This window comes from Propithecus coquereli, unplaced genomic scaffold, assembly GCF_000956105.1.
Source record: "Propithecus coquereli isolate 6110/MARCELLA unplaced genomic scaffold, Pcoq_1.0 Scaffold789, whole genome shotgun sequence".
Taxonomy (NCBI): domain Eukaryota; kingdom Metazoa; phylum Chordata; class Mammalia; order Primates; family Indriidae; genus Propithecus; species Propithecus coquereli.
Genome location: NW_012154051.1, coordinates 232,540 through 246,082, shown reverse-complemented (window position 1 = coordinate 246,082; position 13,543 = coordinate 232,540). Strand labels below are relative to the sequence as shown.

General features: G+C 43.8%; 1 protein-coding gene across 1 annotated transcript in view; it reads left to right on the top strand.

The window, feature by feature from the left end:
• Positions 1 to 13,543, top strand: part of FBXW8 (F-box and WD repeat domain containing 8) — a 111,678-nt gene that overhangs the window by 83,327 nt on the left and 14,808 nt on the right. Inside the window, exon 8 of the mRNA XM_012662900.1 lies at positions 11,593 to 11,720. Coding sequence (XP_012518354.1) covers positions 11,593 to 11,720 — 128 coding nt within the window. The remainder of the gene's footprint in view (positions 1 to 11,592; positions 11,721 to 13,543) is intronic.

Below are 13,543 nucleotides of genomic sequence, written 5' to 3'. Positions count from 1 at the left end.
AAATGTCTTTTGTCTTTACTCACACTGGTGTAGTTTCTGTAAGCCTATGACATTTGTATCATTTTTTGATTTTTAAAGAAATTATTCGATATTCTTGAGGCTCTGAGCAAGTTTACAGAACCATTACATTGGAGTGTATGATGTTCACTGTCTTTCTTCTCTTTTGGCTTTCAAGTAGCTTAGAATTTTATTTAGGGCCAAATTTTTCTTCCTTGGGGATTTATGTAGAATTTCTGTTCCAGTTCACCAGCCCACACCCATGGGAGAGAGTGAACCTGCAGTTGATGATGGCGTTCATTGCACCCTCACAGATCGGTGAGGCTTTGGTTTGTTTGTGCCAGATGGGTTTCAGAGTAAACACTGCCCCGGCAGCAACCAGGTTATTAGTGTTAAAAATCAGCTTGTTTTTCGGTTAATGGTGACCTAAGGGAGGCCTCTGTTGGAAACCTTTGCCTTTGCTTCAGAAGTAAAAAAAAAAAGTAAACGCTGTTGAAGAGGCTGTGTGCTTTCCGCTTATATCCAGACAGTTGAGACTGATGGTGTTGGTTTGGGGGAGAATAGGGGAAATGGCCTGTGTGAGTTTAAATTTCAGAATATTTAAAACATTTTACTGTTTTCAAATACATATAGCATTTAAACTAAACTAACAAAATATGACAAAGTAGAGAACTTCTGTTTTTTATTCAGTACATAGATAAATATGATTTATTAATTTACTCAGCACTTCAGTCTTCTGTAAGGCCCTGTGTTAGTGAGTGGGTTTGGGTCCTTCTAATGGACACAAAGTTACTCTTTAAAGCATTCCCACAGTGTGTTACTAATTTACAAGGTGAACCCCCTGTGTAGATAGGCAAAGGAAAAGTCCCGCTCAGCCCACATTTGAGCAATCGTGTTCCACACTGCGGGACTTGGGAGGAGCGATGAGGTCTACAGTGCGCTGAAATGAGGCCTCGAACCATGTGAAGTGGGCCACTCTGCCACACCTGGCTTCCAGCCTCAGCTGGCCTCCCCCGCTCAAGAACTGTGCCAGGGACGTGGGACAACTGACTGGCTCCGAACCAAACTCCACACCCAGATTTCTTCGGATCTTTGCAGGTTTGGACATCTGGCCCAGGCACCACCTACTCTCCCGGTGGCTTCTTTGCACTGTACTGTTTCCTTGGGTTGTGAACTCTTACCTCATGCTCACAATAAGTTTTAAAATGTATGTTGAACATGACATGAAGACAGTGCCTTCATGAGTTCATTCTCCCTTCCTCACTTGCCCCTGCCCTTTCCCCACCTTTGCACTCTTGTGGCCCCTGTCCACTTGTTGGCGCCCCTTCTCCCAGTCCACTACAGGGGGCGCTGTGGGGAAGGCCCTAATGTCCGCTTTTATCCTGGCCTTGTAGACTCTGGGGGGTCAGGTGCCATCATAGGCCCCAGCTCTCCAACCCCATGCCTCCAGCCAGACTGGCCAATCCTGAATATGCCTTGTTCATTCCTGACCAGGGACTGGCACTAGCATTACCTCTTCCCCTCCTGTCTCGCCATGTTCTCTTGGGAAAGATCCATTCAGAGTCCCACTTACCGGAAGAAGCCTTACCAAATGTCTGGCTCTCAGTGCATATCACAGCTCTGGCTCGGAGCACATGGGGTCTGCATCTCACATTTTGATACTGTTACTGCCTGGCACCATTGCTTAATCAGATCAGCAGCAATTGGAAGGCAGGAAGTGAGCACTTATAGCTGAGTAATACTCCTTTACTGGTTAAAATTCTTTTTAACCAGGAACCCCTACCAGGAACGTAGGGGTAGCGTAGGGGTTGCCACCTGCCAGTGGGCATCAGAATCCCCAGGAGGCCTGACCATAGGCCCCACCCCCAGAGCTGCTGATGCAGTGAGTCCAGGGCAGGGTCTGAGAATGTGCATGTCTGGTGAGTGCCATTGCTGCTGGGCTGCTAATCCTGGGACACACTCTGAGCACCCTGAGATAGAGGTTTCAAGAGCATGAGCTTTGAAGTCCACCCACCCCAATCTGAATCCTGATTCCAGAACTTCCTCACTGGGCAAGAGAGTTGACCTCTCTACAGTTCCATTTTCTCATGTGTAAAGTTAGTAAAGTCATGGTACTCACCTTATGGAATTGTGGGGATCAGGTGAGATAATGCATCATAGCAGTGTTTTGCACATAAGAGAACACTATAAACGTTAGCTGTGATTAATAACAATTTTTGGCAAGAATCAGGAGAGACATTGTGATATGGTCACAAACTGACGTGGGAAGAGTCTGTCTGGGCTCTGCCTGGTGTAGCCTCAGCTGCTCTCATTATCCATGTAACTTGGGGAAGCTATTTAAATTATGTAAACCTCAGTTTCTTGATGCATAAAATGTAGGCAGTAGTATTTGTCTTATCTTCCTCTTGGTGGAAATGGAATGACATTCTGAAAGGCATATTCCAGACATAGTGACGAGCTAATGTGTGTCGTGTTCACTTATGTGCAAAACACATGTCTCTTAAGCCATGTTGTGTGAGTAGAGGTGGTTATGTCTCGGGGTGCAGGGGACCCCTGGGTGGACCGTCTGCCTTCCACCAAAGACCGGGATCATTCACTGCGTTTTCCCAGTGTCCCCTTTTGGCTGTTGTTTAAACGTTTCAGTGATCTGATTTTAGCAACATTCTGCCTACCTGCCCTCATCTAAGCCTTTATCCAGTCTAAGCTGGGGCCAAACTAGAAGTTGCCAACCTAGTCAAAAGAAAATTGGTAACTAAGCTAATGCAATGTGCTGAATTTTATGTACAGTGTTAAGTAAGTCTGTAGGCTTTCAGATAGTTGTATGTTACGGGCATCTCACTTGCAATCTTCTCATTTTTAAAACACTGCCCCAGTTGCCTTTACTTTAAAAAATTCATTTCACGGCTTGTGTCCTCAGTTTTGACCCTATAAAATAGATTTAATGGTAACTTTCTCATGGGGACCGTGATTATTTACATGTGTTTATCGTTTGTGACATGTTTTAAAACTGCCCATACGAGGCATGTTGGGAGCACAAAAGAAGGATGTGAGGATTTTCAGCTTTCACGCATACATTTGCATAATAATAATCTTTTCACTGGGCCAACTGCTCTGACCATGAACATTTCCTGTTCGTTTTATGTAACCAGCGACCAGTTCTTTGTGGTCACATCTCTGATCCTTATGGGGACAAAGATTATCTAAAGGGATCCCTGAAGCAAAGCAGAGAGCCATATTCTGCTCACTCCACCGAGTAGACCTGGTCGTCTTTTATTACTCCCAGCTCCCACGGATGTGCTGGGAGGGGCTTGGATGATTTTCGCCTACATTTTTACCCAAGTATACTCTTGCTCTCTGGGTTCCTTTCAGCCTTAGGTCACAATAGGTGTTGGTTTGGCCTCGCTCTGGTCCTTTGTAGACATCTGCCCACATCACAAAGCCCCCACGTTTGGCACAGCCTGCGGTGATTGGCACTGCTTCCCCGGGAAGAGTCCAGTCCTGGAACAGCGGGGGTTGCAGGTGCATTGGCACGTGGTGGTGGGGAGTGCGCACGGGCCTTGCCTACCCAGCGCCTGGCGACGCTCAGCAACACCGTCCCATCCCTGAAATATCTTGGCCTCATGGGCTTGTCACTCCAATTAAAACTTAAACATGAAAGCAGCCCAGGCTGCTTCTCCCTTTGTGCTGAATTTGAGCATGGACTGTGCCAGAAGCATGTCATGGAAACTGTTAAGAGGTGCCACGTTTTAGGGAGCTGTGCTTGTGTCGGGGATGCATTTCCTCAAACTTTGCATCTCGCTGGTTGCTGCTGCTAAGTGCACCTGAGAGGCAAGTTTCTGTTTGCCAACAGAAAGTCACCTTTGGGACGGTGGTGAAAGTCATTTTCCACATGTTCACAGATACGGCCGTGTTACCAAGCCTCATGCTATGACTTATCTCTGGCAAGGACTTACAAAATAGTCTCTCTGGCTGATTGTCAAAAATTACATCATATTGGAGTAAACTGCTTTTAAATCAGACATCCATTATTCATGTATATTAACTGCTTTTTTATTTTTTTATTGGCTGTTTTGTGTATGATTTACTCTTTTCTCACTAGCTCCCCCTCCCTCCCCAATTATCTTTCTCATTCCTTTTTTTTTTTTTTTTAAATCTTAGCTCATCTGTGAATTTATAGAGCCTGTTCACTGAGCTTTGTATGTGTACATCAATATGCAGACCCTGCATTTTTTTATAGTTAAATTTCACATTTCTGTGGGTCATATTTATGTTGGGTCAGAATAGCAACCTGGGTCGTTTACGTGAGTAAATTCTGCCCCAGAGATTTGCAGGCCTTTTCCTTTGTATCTTTTATCTTTTAAAAAAATGAGCATTACTAGTCTTCAAGATCTGTACTGAATGAAACTGCTAGCCGCTGAGGAAACGGCTAAATCCATTGCTGTCGGTGGACAGCAAATTGATCTCATGTGTTCATTTGTATGCATGAAGCCGTCTTTTCTGTAAGGCCAGTGTGGCGTTCGCCTCTAAGGAATGGATACAGGGATGTGTAGTGTTTATTCACTCTTTCATCAAATGTATCCTGAGCCCCTCCTCTGTGCCAAACACTGTACAAGTCTCCAAAGAAGCATCTATTCCCTCCAAACCGTGATGCTGGAGTGTACCCTGTGCATCTGGCATCCTTGTGGTCATGGTACGTTTTCCTGATTCATGGCATTTGACGGTTTGGAATAGGGACTAGGTACCGATTATTTAACCCTCAAATCAGCATTGTTGTTGTGCTAATCAGTGATTGCGTACTGTTGCACACATTACTTGAGTCTTTGTTCACTATGCCTTCCAGTGTCTCAGACCTTTTTTCTGGAATGATTTTCTGTCTCTCAAAAGTATATTCTTTGGAAGTTCCTTCAGTGAGGGTCCGTTGTCCACAAGTGTTCTCTGTGTTTCTGACGACATCTTTGTTTCATCTTCATCCTCGAAAGGCAGTTTTGCTCGTCTTTTACAGTCTAGGTTGACAGTTATTTTTCCTCAGCCCTTCGGAGACATGACTGGTTTGGACTTCCATCGAGTCTGCTGAGAAGTGGGCTGTCAGCCTCACTGTCGTTCCCTTTCAGGACACTTTCTCTCCTCCTGGCTGCTTTTAAGATCCTCTCCTCGTCTTTGTAGTCTCACTCCAGTGTCTCTGTGTGTGGCTTTATTTGTTTTTATCCTGTTTGGAATTTCTTGTGTTTCTTTTCAGCTGTAGACAATTCTCAGCCATTATCTTGTTGAAAACTTCTATTTATTCTGTCTGGAACTGAGGTTAGGTGTGTGTTAGACCAACTTACTCCTCTGTGCTATTCACCTCTTGTTCATATTTTCCATCTCTCTCTGTGTTGCATTCTGGATAATTCCCCACATCAGTCTTCTAGTACAGAGTCTCTGACTTGGACTTCTTATTTCTTGTTTATCTCATCTACTGACTTTTTAATTTCTAGAAAGTCTATGTTTTGTTTTTCAAATCTGCTCCCTCAGTTTTGTGGCTTTCTGCCTTCTCCCTCTTTTACCCATAAGCACATTCAGGATGCTTATTTTATATTCTTATCTGATAATGCTTGGAAGTCCAATTCTGTTTTTCTGTCTCTCACGATAAATCGTTTTTTTCTGTATTTGGAAATTTTTTTGTATTGTGAGGTGTAATATTTGGCTGATCTTGATAGGTCTCTTAAAGGGGCCCAGATTGAGATTGTCTTCCTCCTGAGAAGATTCTGCCAGGTACCAGGAGGTGTATTACCAACCTGAAAATACTTTAAACGAATCACTAGGCTTGGGTTCTTCTGGCTTCGTAGGCAGCATAAATTCAAACCCTGAACTTGCGTGAGGGCAGACGTGTGCTTGCAGGTTGTGTTTTCCACCCTGAACTGAACCTGAGGCAGACGAGTTCCCCCAGCTTCCTTTCTACTGAGTGCACGTAGCCCTACAAGGGCCCCACTTGATGCACAGATCCAAGTTTTGACCTTCTCCCTTGTGCTGGCCAGACACTTGGTCTCCTGTTTCCCCAGCTCTCTGGGCCCCTGACACTGGAGCAGGGGGCGGGGGGCGGGCAGACTAGACCTTGGCTTGAAAGCTCACTTACCTTTCTGGGTCTAGTGCTGTCTTCATTTTGGAATCCTCTGAATTTCCCTGATTTCTTATGAATTAAACAGAATGTTTAAAGGACTGCTTGATACTAGGCTGAATCTTATCCAGCACCTTCAGCATTTGTACATGGGATGGATTTCCAGACATCCTTGTCTGGCATGTTGTCAGAGGTGGAATGTTAGGACTGAGTGCAGCTTAGGTGTTCAAGAATCTGGATAGTATGAAGATACATCTGTGGAACCACCATCTGTTTTTAGTAGGATGAAGTGGTTCCTTTATACTAGCTGGCAGCAAGATCACACACCAGGGAGGAGAGGAATATGTAAGCAAGAAAAGGAATATCTGAGTATTTATTGGGTCCCAGACTGTGGTAAGCTCTGGTTTGCCTGGTACCGTGTACCAGTCTGTTAATCTCCAAACACAAACGCAAGCGCTTAGTGAGATGCAGGGATTATGTAACTAACACAGTGCCTGGCCTGTGCTGGTCCTTAATAAATGCCGCATGAACGAACGACAGGATTTCTGTCCCAAGGAACCTTATAGTCTAAGCCTAGGAGAGTGTTTCACGGTGTGTGGTGGTGCTTGGTGCAGTGCCACACCAGAGCCTCGGTGTTCGAGAACCACAGGTCTGGGGAAGAGTGGGAGGAAGATAAGGCACAGATCAGGGTGGCCCCATAGGAGCACCTGATGAAGGGTGTAGACAGGAAGTGCCTGCAGCACCGATGAGAGGGCTTGAACTCTGCGTGCTGAGGGTGGCATGGGAGGAAGGCGCAAGGTGAGCTTGCGTGCCTGGAAAAGGACAGGGCGGGAGGTTTATCTCTGCGTGACTCTCTAGCACTTGGCTGCTTATGACCCTCCCTGCTCCCCACCCCGAGAAGAGCCAGACAGATGTGGTAGTGATGGAGGTAGGTTGTTAGGGATCAGAAAAGAAAGCAGGTAGACTCTGTCCTCTTCTAGAATCTCAGTCAGATCCTCCTCCTGTGCCTTTTGTCTTCTACTCTGCTTCAGTCCAGTACAGCATCTCCTAACCTTTGCTCTCTTTGCCGCTTCCCTTTTTGAAATGGCGGCAGACAAGTAATCTTTAATTCACAAAGCTTTTAACATGCTATGGCCTCGTAAGGGAGGCTCCCGACCCCTTCTGACTCATTGGCCAGGCAGAGCTGGGCTTCTGAGCAGTGAGCCAGCCCCTCAGCGCCTCTGGCAGATACTGGAGCCTGAAGAAGACCCACTCTTTTGGTAAACTTAACACGTGTATGGAGTTCCTTTCCTCGATCATCAGTACATAACCAAAATTCTGGGACGGCAAGGCTCTATAATCTCTTTACAGCGATTCCCGTCTGCAAGTGGTTCGTGTTTAATTATGATGGTGGTATCAGCCCCAGATTTTGGAAAAGTTTGCAGTGCCAAATCCATTTGTTACCGGATGAAGGCGGAAGCTGGCCTACCTTACACTCACCCAAGTATAAGGACAATAGCCATTTCTCAGCTCTTTCCCTCACAGTCTGCTTGGAAAGTCAGACCTGGAAGATACAGGCCCTCCCTGCCCCAGAGCATTGCCTGGGCTTCCCAGATATTGGGCCTGTGGTTGCTGCTGCCTAAGACAACAGCTGCTGGGACATGGCTATAAGACCGGTGGGTGGGTGGGTCTCCTCAGAGAGGCAGGTCCCATGTATGGAGGAGCAGGACAGCTGGCAGCCGGCCCCGGCTGGCAAAGGGGCAGACCCTTGCAGCTGGCAGCAGGCCGAGGCTTCTGCGCATCACCCTCGGTCCCCACACGTTCACTCTAGTGCCTGGTGCCTAGAAGATGACTGATAATATTTGCTGACAGGCTCCTGAATGAATTACAGCATTATTTATTTTATCTAAAAAAATTATAAACAAATCAAATATCCATCAGTATGGAGTTACATATGCAGAGAAATTCTGTGCAGCCATTGCAAAGAAAAGATCTATCTATAGGTACTAACAAGTCGGGAAAAGAAGTTGTAAAACAATAATGCCATTTAGGAAAAAAATTTTAGACACATACATAGGCAGACATGTGCATAAAAAAGTCTAGAAGTATATATACCAAACTGTTAAAAGGGATTATTCCTGAGAGATGGATATACAGAGGGCTACCACTTTCTTTGTGTAATTCTATTGTTAGAATTTGCTACAAAATGTATTATATTTGAAATTAAAAAAATAAAGATTTTTAAAAAAATAGATTTCAGAGAAATCAGAATATTTGACAAAATGGAAAGTTAAGATTCTGAGACTAGGATTTATGGAAATACTTTGTGATGTCTGAGAAAGAAAGACAGAATTTTCTGCTAAAGTTCTTCTAAAGACAATGCTTGCTTCTACCCGTTGTCTTCCAGATCTACCTGGAAGCCAAAGAGAAAGGAAAGCCACATAGCATCATTTGACTACACACTGAATTTCCTGTAGTTATCTTTGTAAAACACACAACGAGTCTCAACATGGTTTAGCTGTTTTAGATCATTGTTAGAGACATCTAACACCTGTCAAAAATTTGCTCTGTAATCACTGTTTAAGCTCTTCTATAATATATACCTGCTACTTAAAAACCCCCACCATCTATTGACTTGGCGGTCACATTAGCGTAGAACATTTTCTCTAAGATTTGAGCGACGAGTAGTTTTTTTCTTCTTTCCAGCATGTCTGCACACCTCTGAGGAGTCAAGTGTCTGTGAGTTGAGACTTACCCAACTAGGGCAATAAAGAGAAAAATTAGTCTAATGCATGGCCTTAACAAGAGGGAGAGTGTGAGCATGAATAATTAATCTCACTAGTGTGTGGCAATCAGATAAAATGAAGTCCCATTTGCTCAACCTTATTAAAAGAGAGAGAGAGCAGGAGGGAGAGAGAAATGGTAAAGGTCGTTAAGGGACTTGTAACATGGAAAGAACCGCCTTTGAGATGGGTAATGTGTTTTCTAATCTCTGTGGTCTTTAACTAAACGTAATGGTAAAGGTACTCTTCAGATAGTTCTGAGTCATTGAATTATTAAACATTTTAGAAACTATTTGATTCTTGACTACTAACTTAGATGTCTTTATGATGAATTTGCAGAGAGTCTTTCTGGAGAGGGATTAGATCTCACTATATCACTTAGAAATGATTCATCCACAAAAAAGAGCTTCCAGGAAAAGTAAAAACATATGAATCTACCCAATATCAGATTTCAATTCTTATATTTACCATGGACATTTTGCTGATTTAAGGCCTACTTTCCTGGTATAGAATTTGAAGTTTTTTTGGTTTTTTTTGAGACAGAGTCTCGTTTTGTTGCCCGGGCTAGAGTGAGTGCTGTGGCGTCAGCCTAGCTCACGGCAACCTCAAACTCCTGGGCTCAAGCAATCCTTCTGCCTCAGCCTCCCGAGTAGCTGGGATTACAGGCATGTGCCACCATGCCCGGCTAATTTTTTCTATATATATATATATTTTTAGTTGTCCAGCTAATTTCTTTCTTTCTTTCTTTCTTTCTTTCTTTTTTTCAGTAGAGACGAGGTCTTGCTCTTGCTCAGGCTGGTCTCGAACTCCTGAGCTCAAATGATCCGCCCGCTTCGGCCTCCCAGAGTGCTAGGATTACAGGCGTGAGCCACCGCGCCCAGCCAAAGTTGAAGTATTTTAAAAACAAGAAATATTGAATCCAAAATACTGAATGTTCCATAATGATGAGTAGGTACAGAATATTGCCTCTGTGATAGACCATGAGGTTGCTGTTTTTCATTTATTTTCTCCCTCCAGGAGCTGATTTTATGTAATTTTTAGCTTATGTACTAAAGATAGATGATTTGATTATTTCAATATTCTTAACTTGGAAGAATAATCTTATTTTGGATATTTTAAAATTGTTGAAATTTTCTGAGTCAGAAACTTTTATTTTCAACTGCATTTTAGTTTGTTGTCTGTAGTCTTCATGGATTAAGAGGGCATTTTAAATTTTGAAATTGGGCAAGGTACAGTGGCTAATGCCTGTACCCCTAGTACTTTGGGAGGCCAAGGTGGGAGGATTGCTTGAAGCAAGGTTTTGAGACCAACATGAGCGATGTAGCGAGACCCTGTCTCTATAAAAAATAGAAAAATTGGCCGAGTGTGGTGGCACATGTCTATAGTTTCAGCTACTCAGGAGGCTGAGGAAGGAGGATGGCTTGAGCCCAGGAGTTTGAGGATGCTGTGAGCTATGATGATGCTGCTGCACTCCAGCCAGGGCAACAGAGCGAGACTCTGTCTCAAAAAAAAAAAAAAAATTGTTCTCTCTCCTTTCAGAAGCTATTAGTAGTAGTTAATATTATAGTGCTGTTTTGACTATTAGGAATTTCCAATGATTCACTTGTTGGAAATATGTATTGAGAATGAGACTGTTCATTATTAACTTCTCAATACCAAAATAAAAATCTGTACACTGGTAAGTGATAAAGATATAGGCTAACAAGAAAAAGAAAGCACATTATTTCCATATGTGTACTGAGAGGAGAAATTTCTGCAAATTATTAAAACTTTTGAGTTCACTGATTAATTTTAAAATATTAACCACATGATCAACAAAATAGTATGCTCAGTAGTGTGCTTAGAACTTGGTGTGTGTATTAATGAAGAGGCTTCTGAACTGTGAATTTTGGGGCAAGGACTGTATCCTCAGCACCTACAATGGAGACTAGTCCACAGCAAGCATTTAATGTTAATGGGATTGTGTTGAATCACTAAGATTTTTTTTTTTTTAGGTAAAAGACTTAATCTTCAGGAAGATTCCTTATGAATCATCTGGTTTTCTTTTCTTTTTGCTAGGGAGAAGGCACAGAAATGTTCTAATATAACAAATGCATTGTCTAGAGATCAAGGGTACCTTCTGATTTCCTTTCACACCTTATGGAACAGAGCTTCCTAAAATCAGCAAGGGGAGAGTGACTGAAGAGAGAAATGTTTGAGAATAAGAGTTTGTGTTTTGGTTTATAGTTTAGTCCAAGGGAATCATCTAATGGCTAACTATGCAAACTTCACCTTCCTCGATACTTGTAGTGTTGTTGCTTTTACTTTCTGTGGTATAAATACAGGAATAGAACCCATGCCGGCTCATCTGCAAACTCCTGATCCCTGGTTAGCTTTCCCATTAATCAAATCAGAAGCAGTCAGTGGCCCTTAGTTAGTTTACAGACCTTTTGTCTTTGTTAAGAAATCAGAATACCTGATTTCCCTGTTTGGCAGTTTCCTTTGTGTCCGGAGTTTGCAGCTGGGCATGAAGAATTCTTTGCATTTTCCTCTATCTTTTCTTGCATTTCTTTTTGTCATTCTAATAGCCATGTCCCTATACTATCAGTAACCTAGCAAAGGTCAAGAAATTAAGCACAGAACATCTTAACAGGAGCTGAGTGGCGATGATCCTGCCCTGTATGATGGCAAAATGAAAAGTGCTGGATGTTGGTCTGTTGATGGAATTATGCCACCCACGTATTTTTCTTCCTTTATCAGATCCTGGTGTATAGCCTGGAAGCAGAACGCTGCCTCTCGAAGCTGGGTAATTCTCTTGGTGACTTCACTTGTGTCAACCTCAGGGACAGCCCTCCCAACCTCATGGTCAGTGGCAACATGGACAGGAGGTATGTCTGGGTTGAAGAGGTAGCCTCTGTGGCCCCTGCAGCTTCTGCGGAGGCCTGGCCGCTTGGCCTCCATCATGCTTGCTAATTTTCTCTATTGCTCACACTCCTCAATTCTCACTCTACTGCTTTGCCCACCTGAGTTCAGCCCTGATCCTGTAAACACTCCGGACTTGGAGAACAAAGTCTTGTATTAGGTAATAGTTGGACATAACTATGCGTCTGCTTCATTTCTGAAGCACCACGGGAAGGTTTTCTTTTAAGCCATTTGGTGGACACAGTTGGTGGAAAGTCCAGTGAGACCACTTGGAATATCTCTTGTCCCCCTGCTGCAAAATTTGTTTGGCACTTAAAAGCTCACTTTCTAATATTAAAAACAATAACCTAAGGGATGAATCATGTTCAGCAAAATAGGGTTGCCTGCCAAATGATGTCAAGAGTGTATTTCAGAACACTATGGTGTCCCTCTGGTGATGGAAGAAAAAAGAGACTTCATGTGAACAGATTCCAGTTTCTATTTAGCTGATTAGCAGTCTTCTCTTTAACGCATTGGCTTAGGGAGTCGGATTTTCCCGGTATAGGGTCCGGTGCCAGCCCCAGACGCTCCAGGAACCATCAGTACGAAAGGATTAAAGTATTTGAAAAGACCCTCTGAGTCCAAATTTTAGGTTTTTCCTCCCTCCCCATCCCCTCTCCCCTTGTCTTTTCCTTTTCTTTCTTTCTTTTTTTAATTTTTTTGGCTGGTTATCTACTGTGTCTGATCCAGTGCCCCGAAGAGAGGTAGCGTGGCTGAAAGCCAGGGGCTGCTGGCGCCCCTCCCCTGGGCCCGGCCCCGGGCTGCAGGTGGTGGCTGCTCGGTGGCGGGTATCAGATCGTGAGGCGGGTACTCCTCCGTGCCAAATCCCAGACCTGTGCCGCCAGTGCAGCAGCTTGCACAAATAATTATTTTGTCAAATAATATTTTCAACTCCCGACCTTCACCCCACTAGGTACCCACCCCTCACTTAGAGCAAAAAGATGATGTGAGTATGCTTTATTGGGAAAAAATACTCGGTCGTTTTTCCGCAAGGCCCCCTAAAATGGCTGATACTCTGATGGCTTGAGAATTGAACTCCTCAGTGTGTGTCCAGGCACACGCTAGGCTAGTTCTCCGCAAAAACTATGCTTGATGAGTGGCCCCACGTGTGGCACAGCAAATGAAGCAAAGCAGTTTGTAGTTTTTACTCGCACATTTTAGTCTCCAGACTGAGCTATACAAAGGCTCTAAGCTTACCTCCTACGATCTGTACACAGGGACCTAGCAGTGACTTGTTTTCCAAAAGAGCCAACGTAGGGGGCTCTTTGGGATTGTAAATTATGCTGCACAGTTGTTTGCGACATGAGCATTTGGATATCTGGCCCACAGCTAGGCTCGCAGGAAACTAAAAGGATGTTGCAGAGAAGAAACCTGTTTGCTGCATGAAGTTCACGCAGTTCAAAGTCACAGTGTCATGACCATTGTCAGGTGTGCGTCGTACTGTCAGTTGGAAGACCTCTACAGTTAGGAGACCTCCCTATCTGTGGGTTCTGCGTCTGTGGATCCCACCAACAACCCCGATCAAACATACTCAGGGAAAAGAAACTCCACAAAGTTCCAAAAAGCAAACTTTGAATTTGCGGCATGCTGAGTACTGCATTGAATCCATGGGAATAAAGTAATGTGTCAGCACTGTACCAGGTATTATAAATAATCTAGAGATGATTTATGTGGGAGGGTGTGCATAGGTTATATGCAAATATGCATTTATGCCATTTTATATATAAAATGGGACTTGATGGCCGGGTGC